This window comes from Carlito syrichta, unplaced genomic scaffold (genome assembly GCF_000164805.1).
Source record: "Carlito syrichta isolate Samal-C Ts95f unplaced genomic scaffold, Tarsius_syrichta-2.0.1 Scaffold309726, whole genome shotgun sequence".
NCBI lineage: Eukaryota > Metazoa > Chordata > Mammalia > Primates > Tarsiidae > Carlito > Carlito syrichta.
The window spans coordinates 1,516,308-1,534,256 of NW_007253822.1; the positions used below are offsets into that span (position 1 = coordinate 1,516,308).

A 17,949-nucleotide genomic window follows, 5' to 3' on the forward strand; every position below is an offset into this window, starting at 1 on the left:
CCCTAAATAGATCAATAACAATCAAGGAAATTGACTATGTAATAAGAAAACTACCTACAAAAAAAAGCCCTGGACCAGATGGCTTTTCAGCAGAATTCTATAAGACATTTTAGAAGGAGCTGATACCAATCCTACTGAAAGTATTCCAGGTGATTGAGAAAGATGGAACTCTCCCCAAATCATTTTATGAAGTCAACATCGCATTGATACCCAAGCCAGGTAAAGTCCCAACAAAGAAAGAGAACTACAGGCCAATATCTTTGATGAACATAGATGCTAAAATTCTCAACAAGATCCTAGCAAACCGAATTCAACAACACATTTCAAAAATCATCCATCATGACCAAGTAGGCTTCATCCCTGGGACGCAAGGCTGGTTCAACATTCGCAAGACCATAAATGTAATTAAATACATCAACAGACATCAAAGCAAAAAACACATGATTATATCATTAGATGCAGAAAAAGCTTTTGATAAAATCCAGCACCCCTTCTTGATAAAAACCCTCGAACATCTAGACATACATGGACCATACCTCAAAATAGTAAAAGCCATCTGTGAGAAACCCACAGCCAGCATACTCCTAAATAGACAAAAATTGGAACCATTTCCCCTGAAAACCAGAATAAGACAAGGATGCCCACTCTCACCCCTCCTGTTCAATATAGTATTGGAAGTCCTGGCTAGAGCAATCAGAAAAGAGAAGGCAGTCAGGGGTATCCAAATAGGAAAAGAAGAAGTCACGTTATCTCTCTTTGCAGATGAGATGATTGTGTACCTTGAAAACCCAAGAGAATCTGTCAAAAGCCTCCTTGCACTGATAAATGACCTTGGCAAAGTCTCAGGGTATAAAATAAATGTGCAAAAGACAATTGCATTTCTTTATACCAATAATAAACAAACATTAACCCAAATAAAAAGCACAATCCCATTCACAATAGCCACACACACAAAAAATGAAATACCTTGGCATCTTCCTAACCAGAGACGTGAAAGATCTTTACAATGAAAACTACAAAACACTCCTCAAAGAAATCAAAGATGACACAAACAAGTGGAAAAATATCCCATGCCCATGGATTGAAATAATCAACATTGTGAGGATGTCCCTACCTAAGGCAATCTACAGATTTAATGCAGTACTCATCAAATTACCAGCAACATTCTTCTCAGATCTAGAAAAAACAATACAGGAATTCATATGGAAACACAAACAACCAAGAATAGCCAGAACAATCCTCAGCAAAAACAAAACAAAACAAAGCAGGAGGTATCACAATACCAGACTTTAAACTTTACTATAAAGTTACAATCATCAAAACAGCTTGGTATTGGTACAAGAACAGGCATATAGACGAAAGGAATAGAAGTGAGATTCCAGAAGCAAAACCCCAATTTCTCAACCAACTCACCTTCAACAAAGCCTCGACCACCCACTACTGGGGAGAGGAGAACCTATTCAGTAAATGGTGCTGGGAAAACTGGCTGACCACATGCAGAAGATTCAAACAATATCCCTATCTATCCCCATACACAAAAATTAACTCTAAATGGATCAGAGACCTAAAGGTAAAACCTCAAACCATAAGAAACTTAGAAAATGAAGGAAATACCCTCATGGAAATCGGAACTGGCATCCAATTCCTGAGCAAAACCCAAAATTCACGGGCCATAAGAGATAAGATAGACAAGTGGGACCTCATTAAACTGACAACCTTCTGCAAAGTCAAAGAAACCATCAAGAGAGCAGGGAGGCAGCCCACAGACTGGGAAAAAGTATTTGCCAACTCCATGTCTGACAAAGGCCTAACATCTAGGATCTACAAGGAACTCAAATGTGCTGAAAAGAAAAAAACAAACAACCCCATTATAAAGTGGGCAAAAGATATGAACAGACACTTCACAAAGGAAGACATCCAAGCAGCCAACAGACACATGAAGAAATGTTCAACCTCACTATTCATCAAGGAGATGCAAATTAAAACTATACTGAGATACCACCTAACTCCAGTAAAACTGGTCATTATCAATAACTCAAAAAATAACAGATGCTGGAGAGGATGTGGTGAAAAGGGAACACTTCTGCACTGTTGGTGGGAGTGTAAACTAGTGCATCCTCTGCGGAAATCAGTGTGGCGATTCCTAAAAGCTGTAAAAATCGACCTTCCATATGACCCCTCAATATCCCTGCTGAGAAAATACCCTGAAGAACTCAAATTACTCTATAAAACAGATACTTGCACACATATGTTTATTGCAGCATTGTTCACAATAGCAAGATCATGGAAGCAACCATGCTGTCCACCAAATGAGGACTGGATTAAAAAATATGGTACATATACACAATGGAATATTACGCAACCATAAAAAAGAACAAAATCATGATTTTCGCAGCAACCTGGATGGAATTGGAGTTTATAATACTGAGTGATCTCTCACAGACACAAAGATCTGAGTATCACATGTTCTCACTCATAAGTGGACCTTGAACAACTATTGTAATACTATAAGAAAAGGATTGACAGTGTCAGGAAACTATGGGGGAGTGCAGGGAGGGGAAGGGAAGTGGGATTAACGGTAGTCAATATCTGTCTGGGGTTGGGTGGGCACACCTCATCATCAAGGGTACCTGCACAATACATATTTGTATACCTAACCCTTAACTGTACCCTACAATTTTAAAATAAAAAATATGTTAAAAAAAAAAAATAATACCACCCATAATCCCAATACTCAGAGATAATATTCTGATTCATTTCTTTATCTTTTTATGTAGTATATACAATATTTTATCATATCTTTTCTTCAGTATTATATATTATTTTTGCATGTCATTAAAAATTCTTTAATAACATTTTTAAATTGCTTCAGAAAACTCCACTCTATTGAGCATTTGGATTGTCCCCAGTCTTACAGACAGCATTTTGACAAATTTCTCAGTACATATATATTTTTCCATTTTTCTGGTAATTCTCCATTTTTCTGGTAATTTCCATAGAATAGATATTTCTATGTGAAATTTGTACTTTTAAGGGTTTTGACACAAATTGTCAAAATGTCTTCCAGAAAGGCTTTAGCAACTTATGATCAAATCAAAATAAATACAGAATTTGGGGTTGTTCATTGAAAAGATCATAAATCTACCCCTTTCTGCCAATTTGTTTACTATTATTAGTGGTAGTAGTATTAATATTAGTATAAATTTAAGGAGTACAAGTGTAGTCATGTTACATGGATATATTGCATAGTGGTGAAGTCTGGGCTTGGAAAGAAATTGAAACAAATACACTATTACCTAATCACAATTTTTCCACTAGTCTCTCAGTAGCAGGAAGCCCTTCTCTGCCTGATTCTTACCCTGTTCTTATCCATTTGATCCCTATAATTTATTTATATTTGCTAGTTTGATGAACTAAAAAGCTATATTATTTTATTTTGCATTTATTCAATTCCTAGAGGAGTTAAAGCATTTTTTGTGTATATATTAATTATTTCTATTTCTTCTTTTTTTAATTGTTTGTTTTTGAGTTGTATGTAAATTTTTACTTTTAGCTTTTTTTCTTTTTAGTTTATGGAAATTCTTATTAACATTCTGTTCTGTTATTGCCATATGTATTTCCTAATCTAGTCTTCATCTTTTGGTTTTATATTTGATTATAGATATATCAAATGTTCATAGTTAATTCTATAAAATCTTTCCCTCTCACCCATTTCCTTTAAGATTAGAAAGTACTAAGATTTCAGCATTTAAAATATTTTCTATGTATCACACATAGAAAATATTTTAAATGCTGAAATCTTAGTGTGATATTGATGACAGTTACTTCCCTTTTAATCATGAATGCCCAGTATTGGATTGGGAGTTAGTTAATGCTAATCCACTGTGAAACTGCCTTGTGGGCACATTTTTAAGGCAATTCTGAAGCAGGAATCATAATAATCCACCCTTTAGAAAGTATTGTTTCTGGCCAGGCACAGTAATCTCAGCACCTTGGGAGGCTAAGGTGGGAGGATTGCTTGGGCCCAGGAGTTTTGTAAGAGGCCCCATCTCTTACAAAAAAGATAAAAGAATAAAATTATAAAAAGAATAATATGTTTCCATAAAACTTCTTTATTTAATCCTGCAATGTGCTTCCTTGTTTGTTACTGGTTTATTTATTCCTTCTGGTGTTCTTTTTTAACCTTTTGTAATATTTTATTTCAGAATATTGACAAATATTTAAGAATGTTTGCACCAAAACGAAAACTTAAGTACATTCACTAGACAAAAATACTATTTTATTCCCATTAAGCAAGCATCCAGAAATTCAATTAGAGCTTTCAATTTCCAGGATTTCCGGCAAATGAAAGAAAATACAATTGGAAATTCAAATAAACCATGGATGGCTGAAAAAAATCAGAAAGAACACACCGGTATATGTTGGATTCTCTTTAGGTTGCCATAATGAAGCATATTAGCTACAAAGTGCAAGGGAATAATGACTTTTTCACAAGTTGAAAACAACCATAATATCCCTGCCAAATGCTTTGTATAATTTATTGTGACTTCATTATATTGGTGTTAATATGCAAACCCAGGAAAACAGATTTAGACTACAATTCTAGCTCATCTAAATTCTGCTTTCTAAGCTTAAAGGAGCTTAACAAACAACAAAGAAATGTTGAGCAAGAATCAATTCAACACTGTGATTCCATATTGTTGGTCCCCAGAGCAATACTCAGAATTCCAAGGCATCTTCCAAAGGTAGACACAAAGTGATAAGAAGCACTTTTGATTGATCAGATCATACAAAGCAAATAATGTACTTACATTTTTATATAGTTGGGGAAATCAAGATCCCTAGTAGACTATACAAGATGTACAGCCACAAATATATTTCAAGAGTATCCTAAAAACAGTAACAAAAAATGATAGAGTTAAAGAGCAATCTAAACTTACGTTAGGGTCTAAATATTTTAAGGGAAACTAGGAGTCATTAGACAAAACTGGGATGGAAATATTTATTCTCTGTGCCTTGTTATTTTGGAGACCAATAAATATTAAGCACCTCTTTCTAGGATGGGTAGTAATTCCTAATCTGGTAATAAAATCACTTACTTCTGCACTCATATATGCTAAGTTATTTTGAATAATGGCAATTAGAATTTTTTAAAGAAATTACTTCAGTATAGGTTTATCTATGGGAGTCCATCTGGATTTCTGATTTGGCCCCCACAGAACCCTTTCTCTTACTAGAGTATATAAAACTATTTGCCTGTAGGAAGGCCAGGTAGGCAGGTTCACTGGCAGGATAGGTCTCCTCACTCTGGATCAATCCTTCCTGCCCACCAACTTCCATCCCATAAGTGGGAAAAGTGCTCTCTAGATTTTCATGCATTCGGATCTTACTGAGTCCTGATCTATTCTAATGTACTAAAGTACACTACTTGTGAAATACCAAAGCCTTGAGGATTCTTAGATGTTTTTCCAAAAGTTAATATTAATACAAATTTTCTCTTGAATGTTTTATTGGGAAGACATGGAGGGGGATGGGGATTGCTTCCTGGTACACTCTCATTTCTTTTTTGAAATCTCTCCTGAACTAACCTTAGCACTTCTACAATATCTTTGTGGTAGATACAAAAGTAACAACAATGAAAAACTCTGCACAAAAATTTCTAAAGTGACTTAAAAAATGATCTAAAAAAAAGAGTTTATGACCTTTTCAAATGAAGATGAGCTTTTTTGCTTCTGTTGAAATCCCATGTTGATTCTTCATCAATAATGGGCTTGGCATTGCCACTGACAGCAGTAAACCCAGATCACACATCAATTCTGCAGGCTTCTATTCCCTCATGCTTAAAAACACTCAAAGCAATGGTGAACAAGTGCCACCAGCTGTTGAACTGATATCCAGTGGCACACTGAAAGACATCACTACAGCTAACTCTCATGTATCAGGTATTTAATCTCCAGAATACTTGTTTCCATAATAGTTCCACAATAAAAAAAATCCAGAAAAAAATATAGATATGCCCTTTAATTAGAACTCAGTATCACTAAGTACATCTGAGTACAAGATAGCCACAGGTAGTGCCAGATGGACTGTCATGATGGGCTGGATTGATTGTAGGAAGGAAATGCTACTTTAATTGCCCAGCTACACATTTACAAGTTCAATGCAGCTATCCTAGTGCTGACAGGCCCTGGGAAGGGACAGTAGATAAATTAGAAGAACACTGCAGAAATTAGGAAGATCATGCTGAATAGGATCAGAGGAGATTAAAAGTGGTGTTAGTGGCAATAACTGTCAACAGAATTTAAAAGCAGCAAAAGGAAGTGGAATCCAGGCCTCTGACAGAGAGAGGCAGGCAGCAAAAAAGTGCTAAGCTGGAGACAGATTAAAAGCAAAGACACTATGAGAAGCCCAGACACCACTGCACTGGGTCCTGAGATGGAAAAGAGGAGTCATTTAATCAACAAACTCTTACTAAACACCTACATTCGTAGGAATCGGGAATACAAACTTGAATGCTTCATGCTCCTGCTCCAAAATGCAATGAACTAAGTCATTACATCCTAGGGACCATATCTCCTAAATCTGCATTGAGATTATTCAAAGTTTAATCAGCAGAGCCGGTAAAAGTACAATTTGGAAAGCTCTCCTACGAAAAAAAATTTAAAAACACCTCGTCTATTACTATTAACTATACAGAACAGAATGAATCATTCTCCACGGGTACTGGCTGGCTACACTCTTACTCCACCATATAATAGTAAAAGCATGGGAGCTTTCAGGAATGATGATCAAATTGAACCCTCTTGTTCAGGGAGGCAGAAAAGCCCAGGATGTAGAATGCTAGTGAATGTAAAAGACAAAGCCAAAACAAACATGCAAAAACCTATGTTTAAGTAGAAAAGTTAATTCCTTAGAAATCAGTCATCCACCATGGGTTGCTAGGGGCAGAGTAAGCCCTCGCAGTTTTAACCTCTGTATTCTGCCTTTAAGTTTTAGTGATGTTGCGTCTGTATTAGGGTTAGCATCTGCAGACATCAGAAACACAGACATCTGACTGCAAGATTCTGGGTAAATCATTCCCACTTGTTCAACATCGAAACTGGTGAAGCATTCATTTAAAAAACATTTGTGGAGCCCTACCTACAAAGGTACCACTCGACGTTTCTTACATATTACAACCACATGTTAAGACAACAGATTTCGATAAAAAATTGCCTTCAAATACATTTTGTATGTGGGGAATTTACTTTATCCCTCTGCACTCCAGGTTGGAGAGCCCATCGAGCACACACTGCTTCGTGAAACTTCATTTGTTTTGAACTCTGCCTTGGCCCTGAGTTTAACATCATTCCAAATTCGGTCTCCTTTGCCCACGCAAGATATTGCAGTTAAGCAAAACTCTGTTCCGGAAACCTCATAAACTGTGTGAGTTGCTCAATTTAGACCCGAGGGAGTAAATTGAAGAGAGCTGACCTGTCATACTGTTTTAGACTGTTTGCCACAGAAATTTGAGATTTGTTCTAAACTGAACTAGTTATGGTGGTGACTATATGATATAGAAATATATATACACACACACATACATATATCCCATTATTTTAGTAACCTTTTACCAAATAGTTTCTTTATTTTCATTTTTGAGCCAGGATTTATTTAATAAACTTAATGTGGGTTTGGTAGGGGTATGGGAGACACACAGGGGAGGAAACTGATTGGTTGCCCTCTAAATATCAAATGCTTTACCAGAGACTTCCACATGTTTTATAAGTATTCATTCCACCACTGTTCACCCAATGCCTGCTGTGTACTAAGTGCTTGGGACTCTGTATTGAACAAGACTGAGACAGTCCCTGTTCTTATGAAGGTTTTGATTCACATGACGCCAATTAAAATACAAATCAGTCTGATAAACATGTGACAATGATCTGATGTTGAATTTGAAATTAAATACCTCTACTTATGTATTTAAAGGTAATACAAAATATATTTAAAGGTAATTTTTATAAAAGTCTGTTGTCTTAACCTGTGGCTGTAATATGTAAGAAAGCATGAGTCATACTTGCTTTCATACTGTGCAGTCATACTTTTGCAGGTTTTTTGCAGGTTTTTACTAGCTACATAACCTTAGTCCAGTTTGTTGATGACTCCGTTTCTTCATAAAATGGAGGTTGCTAATAGGAAATGAATGAGGGCACAGAGCACACATAACAGGTCTTGCACAGTGCCTGGCATACAACTGAGAAGTCACCTCCCTGCCTTGTTCACACATATCCAGTGGAATTTGTAGTTGATTTGTAAACTTGAGTAGCTGTTCTTGGCCTTGTAATCATTATAGCCACCAGGGGGCAGTAGGGAAACATGCCCACCAACCCAAGGAGAGAAATGGGGCGGCTCTGATTAGTACATCACTAAAAACAAATTTCGTTGTTATGCTAGCTCAGAGAAACACAAATGAAGGAGTAAATCGTCATTAAAAAGGTAATCAAAGCGAAAGTAAAAATGATAATATTCAATTAATCAGCAAATACATGATGAGGGCCCATACTGTGCCAAACTCTGAACACAAAAGTAGTACCTGGCCCATCAGATGGTATGAAGATTAAATGAGTTACAATGGGACTAACAAACAGTTAGCACTTTGTGGTTATTATTTTCTGGAGGATATGTTCTTAGATTAGCCACAAGAGAAAATGTGGTGGTGTTTATCAACTGCAAAAATCTCTAAAAGCATTTGATTGTTCTTGCCAATCTCTCTTACCAAAGGAACACAAATTTTTCTGATTTATCATTTCTGATCATTCTCTAGTCACACAGACCAATTGAAATAAAAGGTAATGACATGGAATCTAAGTGTGCCACATCCAGAAATCTTCAAAGGACTCACTGGGATAACTGAGATAAATGTTATGACTTTTTAAAGTTTGCCCACCAGTCCCAATGCTTTATTGGGTTTTAAATGTACTATTAATTTTTAAATGAGAAAAGATTCTATTACAAATAAAAGTATTAGAATGAACCATTCCCAATCTTACATTTTTCTTCTGATGCTTTAACTTGTAGTTCATGAATTGTGAGAGCATATTATAGCCATGTTCATGTAGAAGATGGCTGTAAAAACTTTCAGTGATAAATAAAGATGGGCATCCATAAATGTAAAATTCAAAGCCACCATTATCCACTATCTATAGTGCAGTAAATTAAAGTGAAAGAGTCATTTACATGATTAAATACATTAACAAAGTACCTAAACGCTTACATATCTTCCCCTTTAATTTTTTCCATTTTCCATTTGAATGTTGCTGTAGAAATGTTTGCCTGTAGCCCTGACTACATTTTTAATTATTACTTTCATTGTGGACTGTGTGTCAGCATCTGTGTATTATTGTTCAGCCTTAGTATAGAAAATAATAATATATTCCCTAATGACAATATATCATGCCCAGCTACCTTGAGTCAAGAGAAAACAAAATTGGAAGAAGATAAGAAATTAAAACTGGATGTAGATTTTTTTAAATACTGGAAAACAGGCCTTTATTCTACTCTGAACAAGTTGCCACATTAAGAAGATTACCAGATACAGAACACCCATGCAATATTTAGAGCATGCTTATGCTAAAAAAAAATTATGTATTGTATGTCTGCGATCCAAATTTAACTGGGCTTCTTGTATTCTTATTTTCTAAGTGTGCCAACCCTACACATGAAGCCCTCCATGCACACATAACCTAGAACCTTCACTCTTCTGAAGACAAATCCTGAGAAAAGCTTACCTGAATAGGCAGTTGGGTAGTCAGGTAGCAGCCTACAAAATCTGTCAGGTCTCCACCTACCCAGAAAAGCAGAAAACCCAAAGAAACTGCTGCGTCCACTTTTCCATTTTTGTAGGCTACTGGAAAGTGACAATTGACAAATAAACACTGGGAGCACAAAACTTAATGAGCCAACACAACACCAGATACCAAACAAAACTGACGATGTACAGCAATAAAACATTTCATTCGCTCCCAGTTAAGCCTCTAGGATGCCTTTCACCTGTCTCCATTCACAGCAAGGAGCAAACATATCTAAAATCTAAAAGAAATCCAGTGGCAATCCTAAAACATTAGTTTGCCTCTTCTCTCTGCCTTGTCCCTTATCATCTCTGTGGAAATTCATATATATATATCCTAAGTATATGTTTGTGTTTCCTTGATCTCATAATGGGAGAAGATATTAAGTCAGATAATTAAAAAGCCTAGATATATCACTAAAACATAAATGAGACTAGAGGTTCAAAATCTTTATCAGTCATTAGACCTTAAGACAGTATCTCTTTTTTTTCTTGTAATTCAGTTCTAATCAAGTTGCCTATATACACTAGAAGAAATACAAAAAATGTAAAAATCTATTTGACTACTTACAATTACACCTCTTGTCTGGAAAAGTTAAAAAAAAATCTTGGTTCCCAGGATTCAAAAGACCTGAAGACGTGGCTTATCACCTGTGGGACATGACAATCATTTAACTTCTAAAGTTATAAAGTAAGAGTAATTTTTTTTAACCAGAAGTTTTTATTGTTGTTGTTGTTGCTGTTTTGTTTTGTTTTTGTGTAGGAGTCTCTCTCTGTCACCCAGACTGGAATGCAGTGGCACACTCACAGCCACTGCAGCTGCAACGCCACAGGTGTGTGCCACCATGCCCAGCTAATTTTTTGATTTATTGTAGAGACGAGGTCTCACCAACTTGCCCAGGCTGGTCTCAAACCCCTGGACTCAGGGAATCCTCTCACTTCTGCCTGCCAAAGTGCTGGGATTACAAGTGTGAGCCACTGAGCCCAGCAACCAGAAGTATTTATCGCAGAAATTTGACCAAGGTTCCAATTGGGTGGCTCCAGTGGAAGCTAAATAATGTTTACTACAAGCCAGTGGCAGAACTAGGCATCAACCCAATGCTCCACATTCCAAGGGTATGATCATTCACTACCACATATGCTACCTAAAAGTTAATATTTCCAGAATTCATATCTGAAATCATAAACCCACTCACATCAATACATTATTCCACCATTAAGTGGCGGTGAATGGTATACCAGTGTCATGTTTCAGATTCCTAATGCATCTGAGGACTGACAGCATTCTATACCTTTCTGCAATATTTTATAAACAGATGACCTAGCTAAGTATGCAGAATGTTTTATAATGTCTTTTGAAGCAGCTCTCTCTCTTGCTTGAGATTTTTTCTATAGTAGATATACTTGTTATATGACTTTTAATTATAAAATAAACTTCACAAGGATGGAAAGGTTTGCCCTGCAGAACTAAACTGCTTGAATCCCTTTGAAACTTACCTCCATGTGCAAAAGGAAAGAGTGGTATAACGCAATACCTCACCAAAGATTTTTGAAAATTTTGCTCTTATCAAAGAAGATACTCAAAAGGAATTCAACATAAGATGGTGAAGCAGTAAGGTACATATGCTTCATTGGCTTTTTTTTACTAAATATAAAAGATTTGTATATCTTCATCAAAAAAAGTAGTCAGTACAATGTATTGACAATGTTACTGTTATATTCCAAAATGTTTTAGAATGATGCTTTTTACCACCTTCAAAATATACTATACAAACAGAACATGTGTTCAATAGCAAGATCAAACAAATACTTTAAAATATTTAAAACATTTAATATAAAATATTGATGTATTTTAAAAACAATATTATGAACAAGACTATTACATTATGGACTTGAAATCCAATATTCTTAACTTACAGAACAGCAAACAGAAAACAATGAAAACAAGTTCTATAACCATATTCCAGTATTTCTAGGAATAGGATATGCACTCTTGTAGGAGAGGCCAAATTCATGAGGTTCCATTCACACAAACCTTCCTGAACTCTACTGAGGAGATACATAGTTTCATCTGTTATTCTGTAATTAAAGCCTGGATAATTGATGGTGCTGATTTTTGGAAAATGCAACTTAAGGTCCAAATGACATTGTTTTGATTTAGGCTAAAGTTTGGCCACAACTTGTTTCCAAATCTATTAAAATTAAATATTGTATAAACTTGTTTATTGTTTCTTAGAAAACATTGTTGAAAAAAAAGTCAAAAGATCCAAATAAGTGGAAAGACATCCCATATTCATGGATTGGGAGACTTAATATTGTTAAAATGGCAATACTACAGAAAACAATCTACAGATTCAGCACAGTTCTTATCAAAATTCCAGGTAATTCTTTTACATGCAGTACATGTTGATTTTAAAATCCATATCAAATTGCAAAGAACCTCAAATAATTAAAGTGACCCTGAAAAAAAAGAATTTAGAGAACTAACATAAATATCCTCTTAAGTGTTAATTGACCATTTGTATATCTTTTTTTGTAAAAATGTCTTTTAAATTATTTTCTCTTTTAATTGTAATATTTGTCTTTCTTGTTCTTGAGTTGTAATAGTTCTTTATATATTCTGGACACTAGACACTTATCAGATATGTGGTTTATAAATATGTCCTCCCATTCATTCTGCAGGTTGTCTTTGAACTTTCTTTTTTTTTTTTTTGAGTTGGAGTCTCACTCTATTGTCCAGACTGGAGTGCAGTGGCCGCTCCCGGCCACTGCAGCCTCGACCTGCTGGGGCTCTGGTGATCCTTCCGCCTCAGTCTTCCAAGTAGCTGGAATTACAGGCATGCACTACCATGCCCAGCTCATTTTTTGATTTATTGTAGAGATGAGGTCTCGCTGCCCAGGCAGGTCTCGAACCCACGGGCACAGGCAATCCACTCACCTCAGCCTCCCAAGGCACGGAATTACAGGCTGAGCCGCCAAGCCCAGCTTTTACTTTCTTTATAATGTCTCTGATGCACAAAAGTTTTTAAATTTTAACAAAGTCTAATTTATATTCTTTTCTTGCTTGTGCTTTGATGTTATATGTAAGAATCTGTTGCCAAATCCAAGCTCATGTGTATTTACTTACTCCTATATTTTCTTCTAAGAGTTTTATAGATTTAACTCCTAAATTTAAGGTTTTTAAAATCTATTTTGAGTTAATTTTTGTATATGGTGTATATGATGTGTCCAACTTCATTATTTTGCATGTGGATATCCAGTTGTCCCAACACCACTAGTTGAAAAAATTTTTCTGTCTTTATTGAATTATCTTGACTTCTTTGTCAAAAAATAATTAACCATAGATGGATGGGTTTACTTCAGGAAACTCAATTCTAGCCTATTGAGCTATATATCTATTATAATGTTAGTACTACACTGTTTTTGATTATTACATTTGTCATAAGAATTTTAAATAGGAATTTCTACAAAAAAGTACAAATGACCAATTAACATGTGAAAAGATATTTAACATCATTAGTCATTAGCGAGTTACAAATCAAAACCACAATGTTAGTTGCTATCAATTTAACCCAATGAAATACGTCACATCTACTAGGATATCTATAATAAAATACAATTTTACGAAAGGAAAATGACAAGTGTTGGTGAGGATATGGGGAAATTGGAGCTCTGACACATTGCCAGTGGGAATGTAAAATAACCACTATGGAAAACAATGTGGGTGTTCCTCAAAAAGCTAAATATAAAATCAACATATGATCCCCAAATTGTCATTCCTAGGTATATAACTAAAGAGAATTAAAAATAGGTGTTCAAAGAGTTGTATGCAGATGTTCATAGTAGCATTCATTATTCATAATAGCCAAAGGACAGAAGTGGCCCAAATGTCCATTAATTGATGAGCAGTTAAGCAAAAAAGTGGTATATTCTTACAAGGGAAGAATATTCAGCTATAAAAATTAATGAAGTACTGGTACATTCCACAATAAGGATTTCTATGTCACACCCTTAAGGCAAAATACATGCCTTCTACTTGACTTTCTCTCCTTTTTAGTAGATGATACGAAGACCTGTTTTCAATTTGTTGGCATCTATACTCAGGAATGAAATTGTTGGGTTATACAATAAAATCTGCTTATCTTTTTGAGAAACCATCAGGATGTTTTCCACAGTAGCTAAACCATATTTTGTTCCCACCAGCAATATACTAGAGTTTCTATTTTCCCCACATCTTTATCAACACTTTCCTCTTTTTTTTAATTATAGTCATCTTAGTGGGTATAAAAATTTCATTGTGATGTTGACTTGAATTTTCTTAATGACTAATGCTGCTGAATATGTCCTAGTTGAAAATTTGCATACTTTCTTTGGAGAAATGTCTATTCAAATCCTTCAACTCTTTTTAAATTGGGTTATTTGTCTTTTTGTTGTTGAGTTGTAAGAGTTCTTTGTATATTCTGGATACTAGACCCTTGTCAGAAACATGACTGGCAAATACTTCCTCCCACTGTGTGGGCTGTCTTTTCACTTTCTTGATAATATCCTTTGAAGCACAAAGGTTTTTAATTTGTATTAAGTTCAATTTATGTATTTATTGATTGATTTTTTATTTATTGTTTGCTCAAGTGTTTACTGTCATATCTAAAAATTCATTGCCAAACTCAAGGTCATGAAGATTACCCCAATGTTTTCTTTTAAGAATGTTATGGTCTAATACACATATGTAGGTCATTGATCCATTTTGAATTAATTTTTGTATATGGTGTGAAGTTAGACATCCAATTTCATTTTTGTATGCTGATATCCAGTTGTTCTGGAACCAATGTTGAAGGACCTTGGCACCCTTGCCTACTGAAGGGCCTTGGCACCCTTGCCAAAAATTATTTCACCATAGATGTATTGGTTTATTTCCATTGACCTACATGTCTGTGCTTACAACATTACTATACTGTTTTGATTACTGTAGCTTTGAACAGTAAGTTTTGAAGTTGAAAACTATGAGTCCTCCAATTTTATTCTTCTTTTTCAATATTGTATTGGTTATTTGGAGCTCCTTGCAATTCCATATGACTTTGAAGATTAGCTTTTTCCATTTCTGGATAAAACAGGGTATTGGAATTCTGATAGGGATTGCACTCAATTTGTAGAGCACTTGGATAGTATAGCATCTTAACACAATTAAGTATTTCAATCCATGAAAAGAATATCTTTTCAGTTACTTAGGTCTTCTTCTTCATCTTTTTTTTTTTTTTTCCTCTTTGAGTTGGAGTCTCATTCTGTTGCCCAGGCTGGAGCGCAGTAGCACACTCCCAGTCACTGCAACCTCCACCTGCTGGGCTCAGGTGATCCTATTGCCTTAGCCTTCCAAGTAGCTGGAACTACAGGTACATGCCACCACATCTGGCTAATTTTTTGATTTACTGTAGAGATGAAGTCTCTCCAAGTTGCCCAGGCTAATGTCAAAACCATGGGTTCAGGCAATCCTCTCACCTCGGCCTCCCAAAGTGCTGGGATTATAGACGTGAGCCACCGTGCCTGGCCTACTTAGGTCTTTGATTTTTTTCCTCAGTGTTTTTGTAATTTTCAGGGTAAAAGTCTTTTACTTTCATGGTTATATTTATTCCTATATAGTTTATTCTCTTAGAACTTATTGTAAATGAAATTGTTTTCTTAATTTCCTTTTCAGATTGTTCACTGCTATTGTATAGAAACAGCTGATTTTTATATGTTGATCTTGTACCCTAAAACTTTGGTAAACTCATTTATTACTTATAGCAGTTTGATGTTTTAGATAGAGTTTTCAAGATTTTCTGTATATATAGGATCATGTCATCTGCAAATATAGTGTTACTTTTTCCTTTTCAGTCAGGATACCTTTTATTTCTTTTTCTTGCCTAACTGACCTGGCTAGAATTTCCAGTAAAATTTTTAACAGTGACAAAATTGGGCATTCTCATCTTATTCCTGATATTATGGGGAAAGCTCTCAGTTTTCCACCATTGAGTATAATGTTAGCTGTAAGCTTTGTGCAAATGCCCTTTATCATGTTAAGTAAGTTTCCTCCTGTTTCTAGTTATCTGAGTGTTTTCATCCTGAAAGGGTGTTGGACTATGTCAAAATGCTTTTTTTTTTAACATCAATTGAGATAATCATGTGACCTTTTCCTTTTGTTCTATTAATGTATTATATAACACTGATTAATTTTTTATGTTGACCCACCCTTGCATTTCCGAGATAAATCCCACTTGGTCATGTGTACAATTCCTTGAATATGCTGTTGAATTCAGATTGCTGGTATTTTGTTAATGACTTTTGCATTTCTATTCATAAGGGATATTGATCTCTAGTTTTCTTTTCTTGTGGTATCTTTGCCTGGTTTTTCTATTAGGGTAATAAGGGCCTCTAAAAAGAGTTAGTTTTCTCCTTTTCTATTTTTTTTCAAGTTTGAGAAGAATTTTCTTTAAATATTTGGTAGAATTTACCAGTGAAGACATCTAGTTATAGATTTTTTTTTTGTTTGGAAGTTTTTGATTCCTGATTCAATCTCTTTGCTTGTTATAGGTATATTCAGATTTTCTGAGTCAGGATACCCATGAACACAAGATGGAAGAGGTGCATAGGGCAAGGTATTGGAGAAGGAGTGCAGAGCCTCCACGCCTTCTTGCGTGCACCACCCTCCAAGAAGCTGCACATATTCAGCCATCTGGAAGCTCTCCAAATCCTGCCCCCATGGGACTTTTGTGGAGACTTCATTGGTTAGGCATGATTGACAACCATGTAGAAATGTGACTGGACAAAAGGGTATATATAATCTAAAATTAGATTACTAGATTAATACTGAATGGGGAAACCCAGCAAAACCTGTTTATCTTCTCAGCCTTTCTGTGCAGCATTCCTTCTTTCAGGGCATGGGGAAGGACCTCTCCTGAAATGAGGGTCTTATGGCCTACAATCAGACAAGGAAGTTCAGAGAATTTCTTTATGGACAGCTCCAAGAGAGAAAGGTGGGGAAAGATGAGAGTTTATTTTCAGGTTCAAAGACTTGCCTTGGAGAGAAAAAGAAGCAAGTGAAAGGAGGGCAGGAGAAGGTCAAAGAGAGAGATTCTGTATTCTGAAGCCTGCTTCTTGGACCTAAAGAACCCCAACATTATAACAGGTCTATGGGAGTTGTGAACCAGGAGCCATGAACATCTTCAAAACAGGTCAAGCATCCTCCAGACCCACTGGCATTTCTGTTTGCAACTCTGGCTCTATAGTTTCGCAGAATTTTAGAACACGGTCACAGATTCTACAGAGTGAACATAGAAGACTCTGTAAAAAAAGCACTACTTTCTAAATGAGAAGCATGGATCTCTGTGTCTTAGTAATTGGCCCACAGTAACTTTCTGTTCTCCTATTAATCTTGTTTACTCAGAGTCTTTTTAAAATTCTTATCTTACCTACTTGCTGGAAGAGCATCTAATTTTTTTTTTTTAACTTTTTGCTTCTCATTTCATCAAAGCCATTTGTTAAATGACTGGAGATGCAGACTTTTCTGTATTGTTACTCTCTCTTCTTTCCCTAGAAGCCTTCAGATTGCCATCTCTGAAACAACCACGGTTGGCTTTCCCCTTCTCAGGAATACAACAGCTTCTTTTTCAGTATGAGAACAGAGGAAAAAACAAGTCAAGTGTTTTCAAAATCAAATACTACTCCTTGTCCTCAGATTCCACTCTGCCACTTCTCTATGATCGGCCATAAAAAATTCACATGGCTCAGCAGAATTAATGGGAGGCACAGTGCTACTTTTAATAATTCACCAAGTGATACTTAAATATCATAAGAAAATTATTTCTGCAAGAACAATAAAGCAACAAGGTTTAGAGGGCAGAGTGAATTTAGGGATAGGACATAATTTGATTAAATTCCTACTCCTGCCATTTTATATCTATATTATTTTATTAAGTTAATTACCAAGCATCAATTCCTCTATTTATAAAGTGAAGAATAAATATGAGAACAAATATAAAGCAACAAACACTGTTCCTGGTACACAGTAGGAACTCAATAAGATTGGTTTCTTGGGTTCCAAAGTGGTGGCAGAGAAGCAAGCTGGCTTCATTCTCTCCCACAAGAAA

At 35.5% G+C, this 17,949-nt stretch overlaps 1 protein-coding gene across 1 annotated transcript in view; it reads right to left on the minus strand.

Moving 5' to 3' along the window:
• Positions 1-11,332, minus strand: part of PQLC2L (PQ loop repeat containing 2 like) — a 30,265-nt gene extending 18,933 nt beyond the window's left edge. The window contains 2 exon segments of the mRNA XM_008067649.1: positions 9,771-9,917; positions 11,327-11,332. Coding sequence (XP_008065840.1) covers positions 9,771-9,917; positions 11,327-11,332 — 153 coding nt within the window.
• Between the last annotated feature and the right edge of the window lie 6,617 nt (positions 11,333-17,949).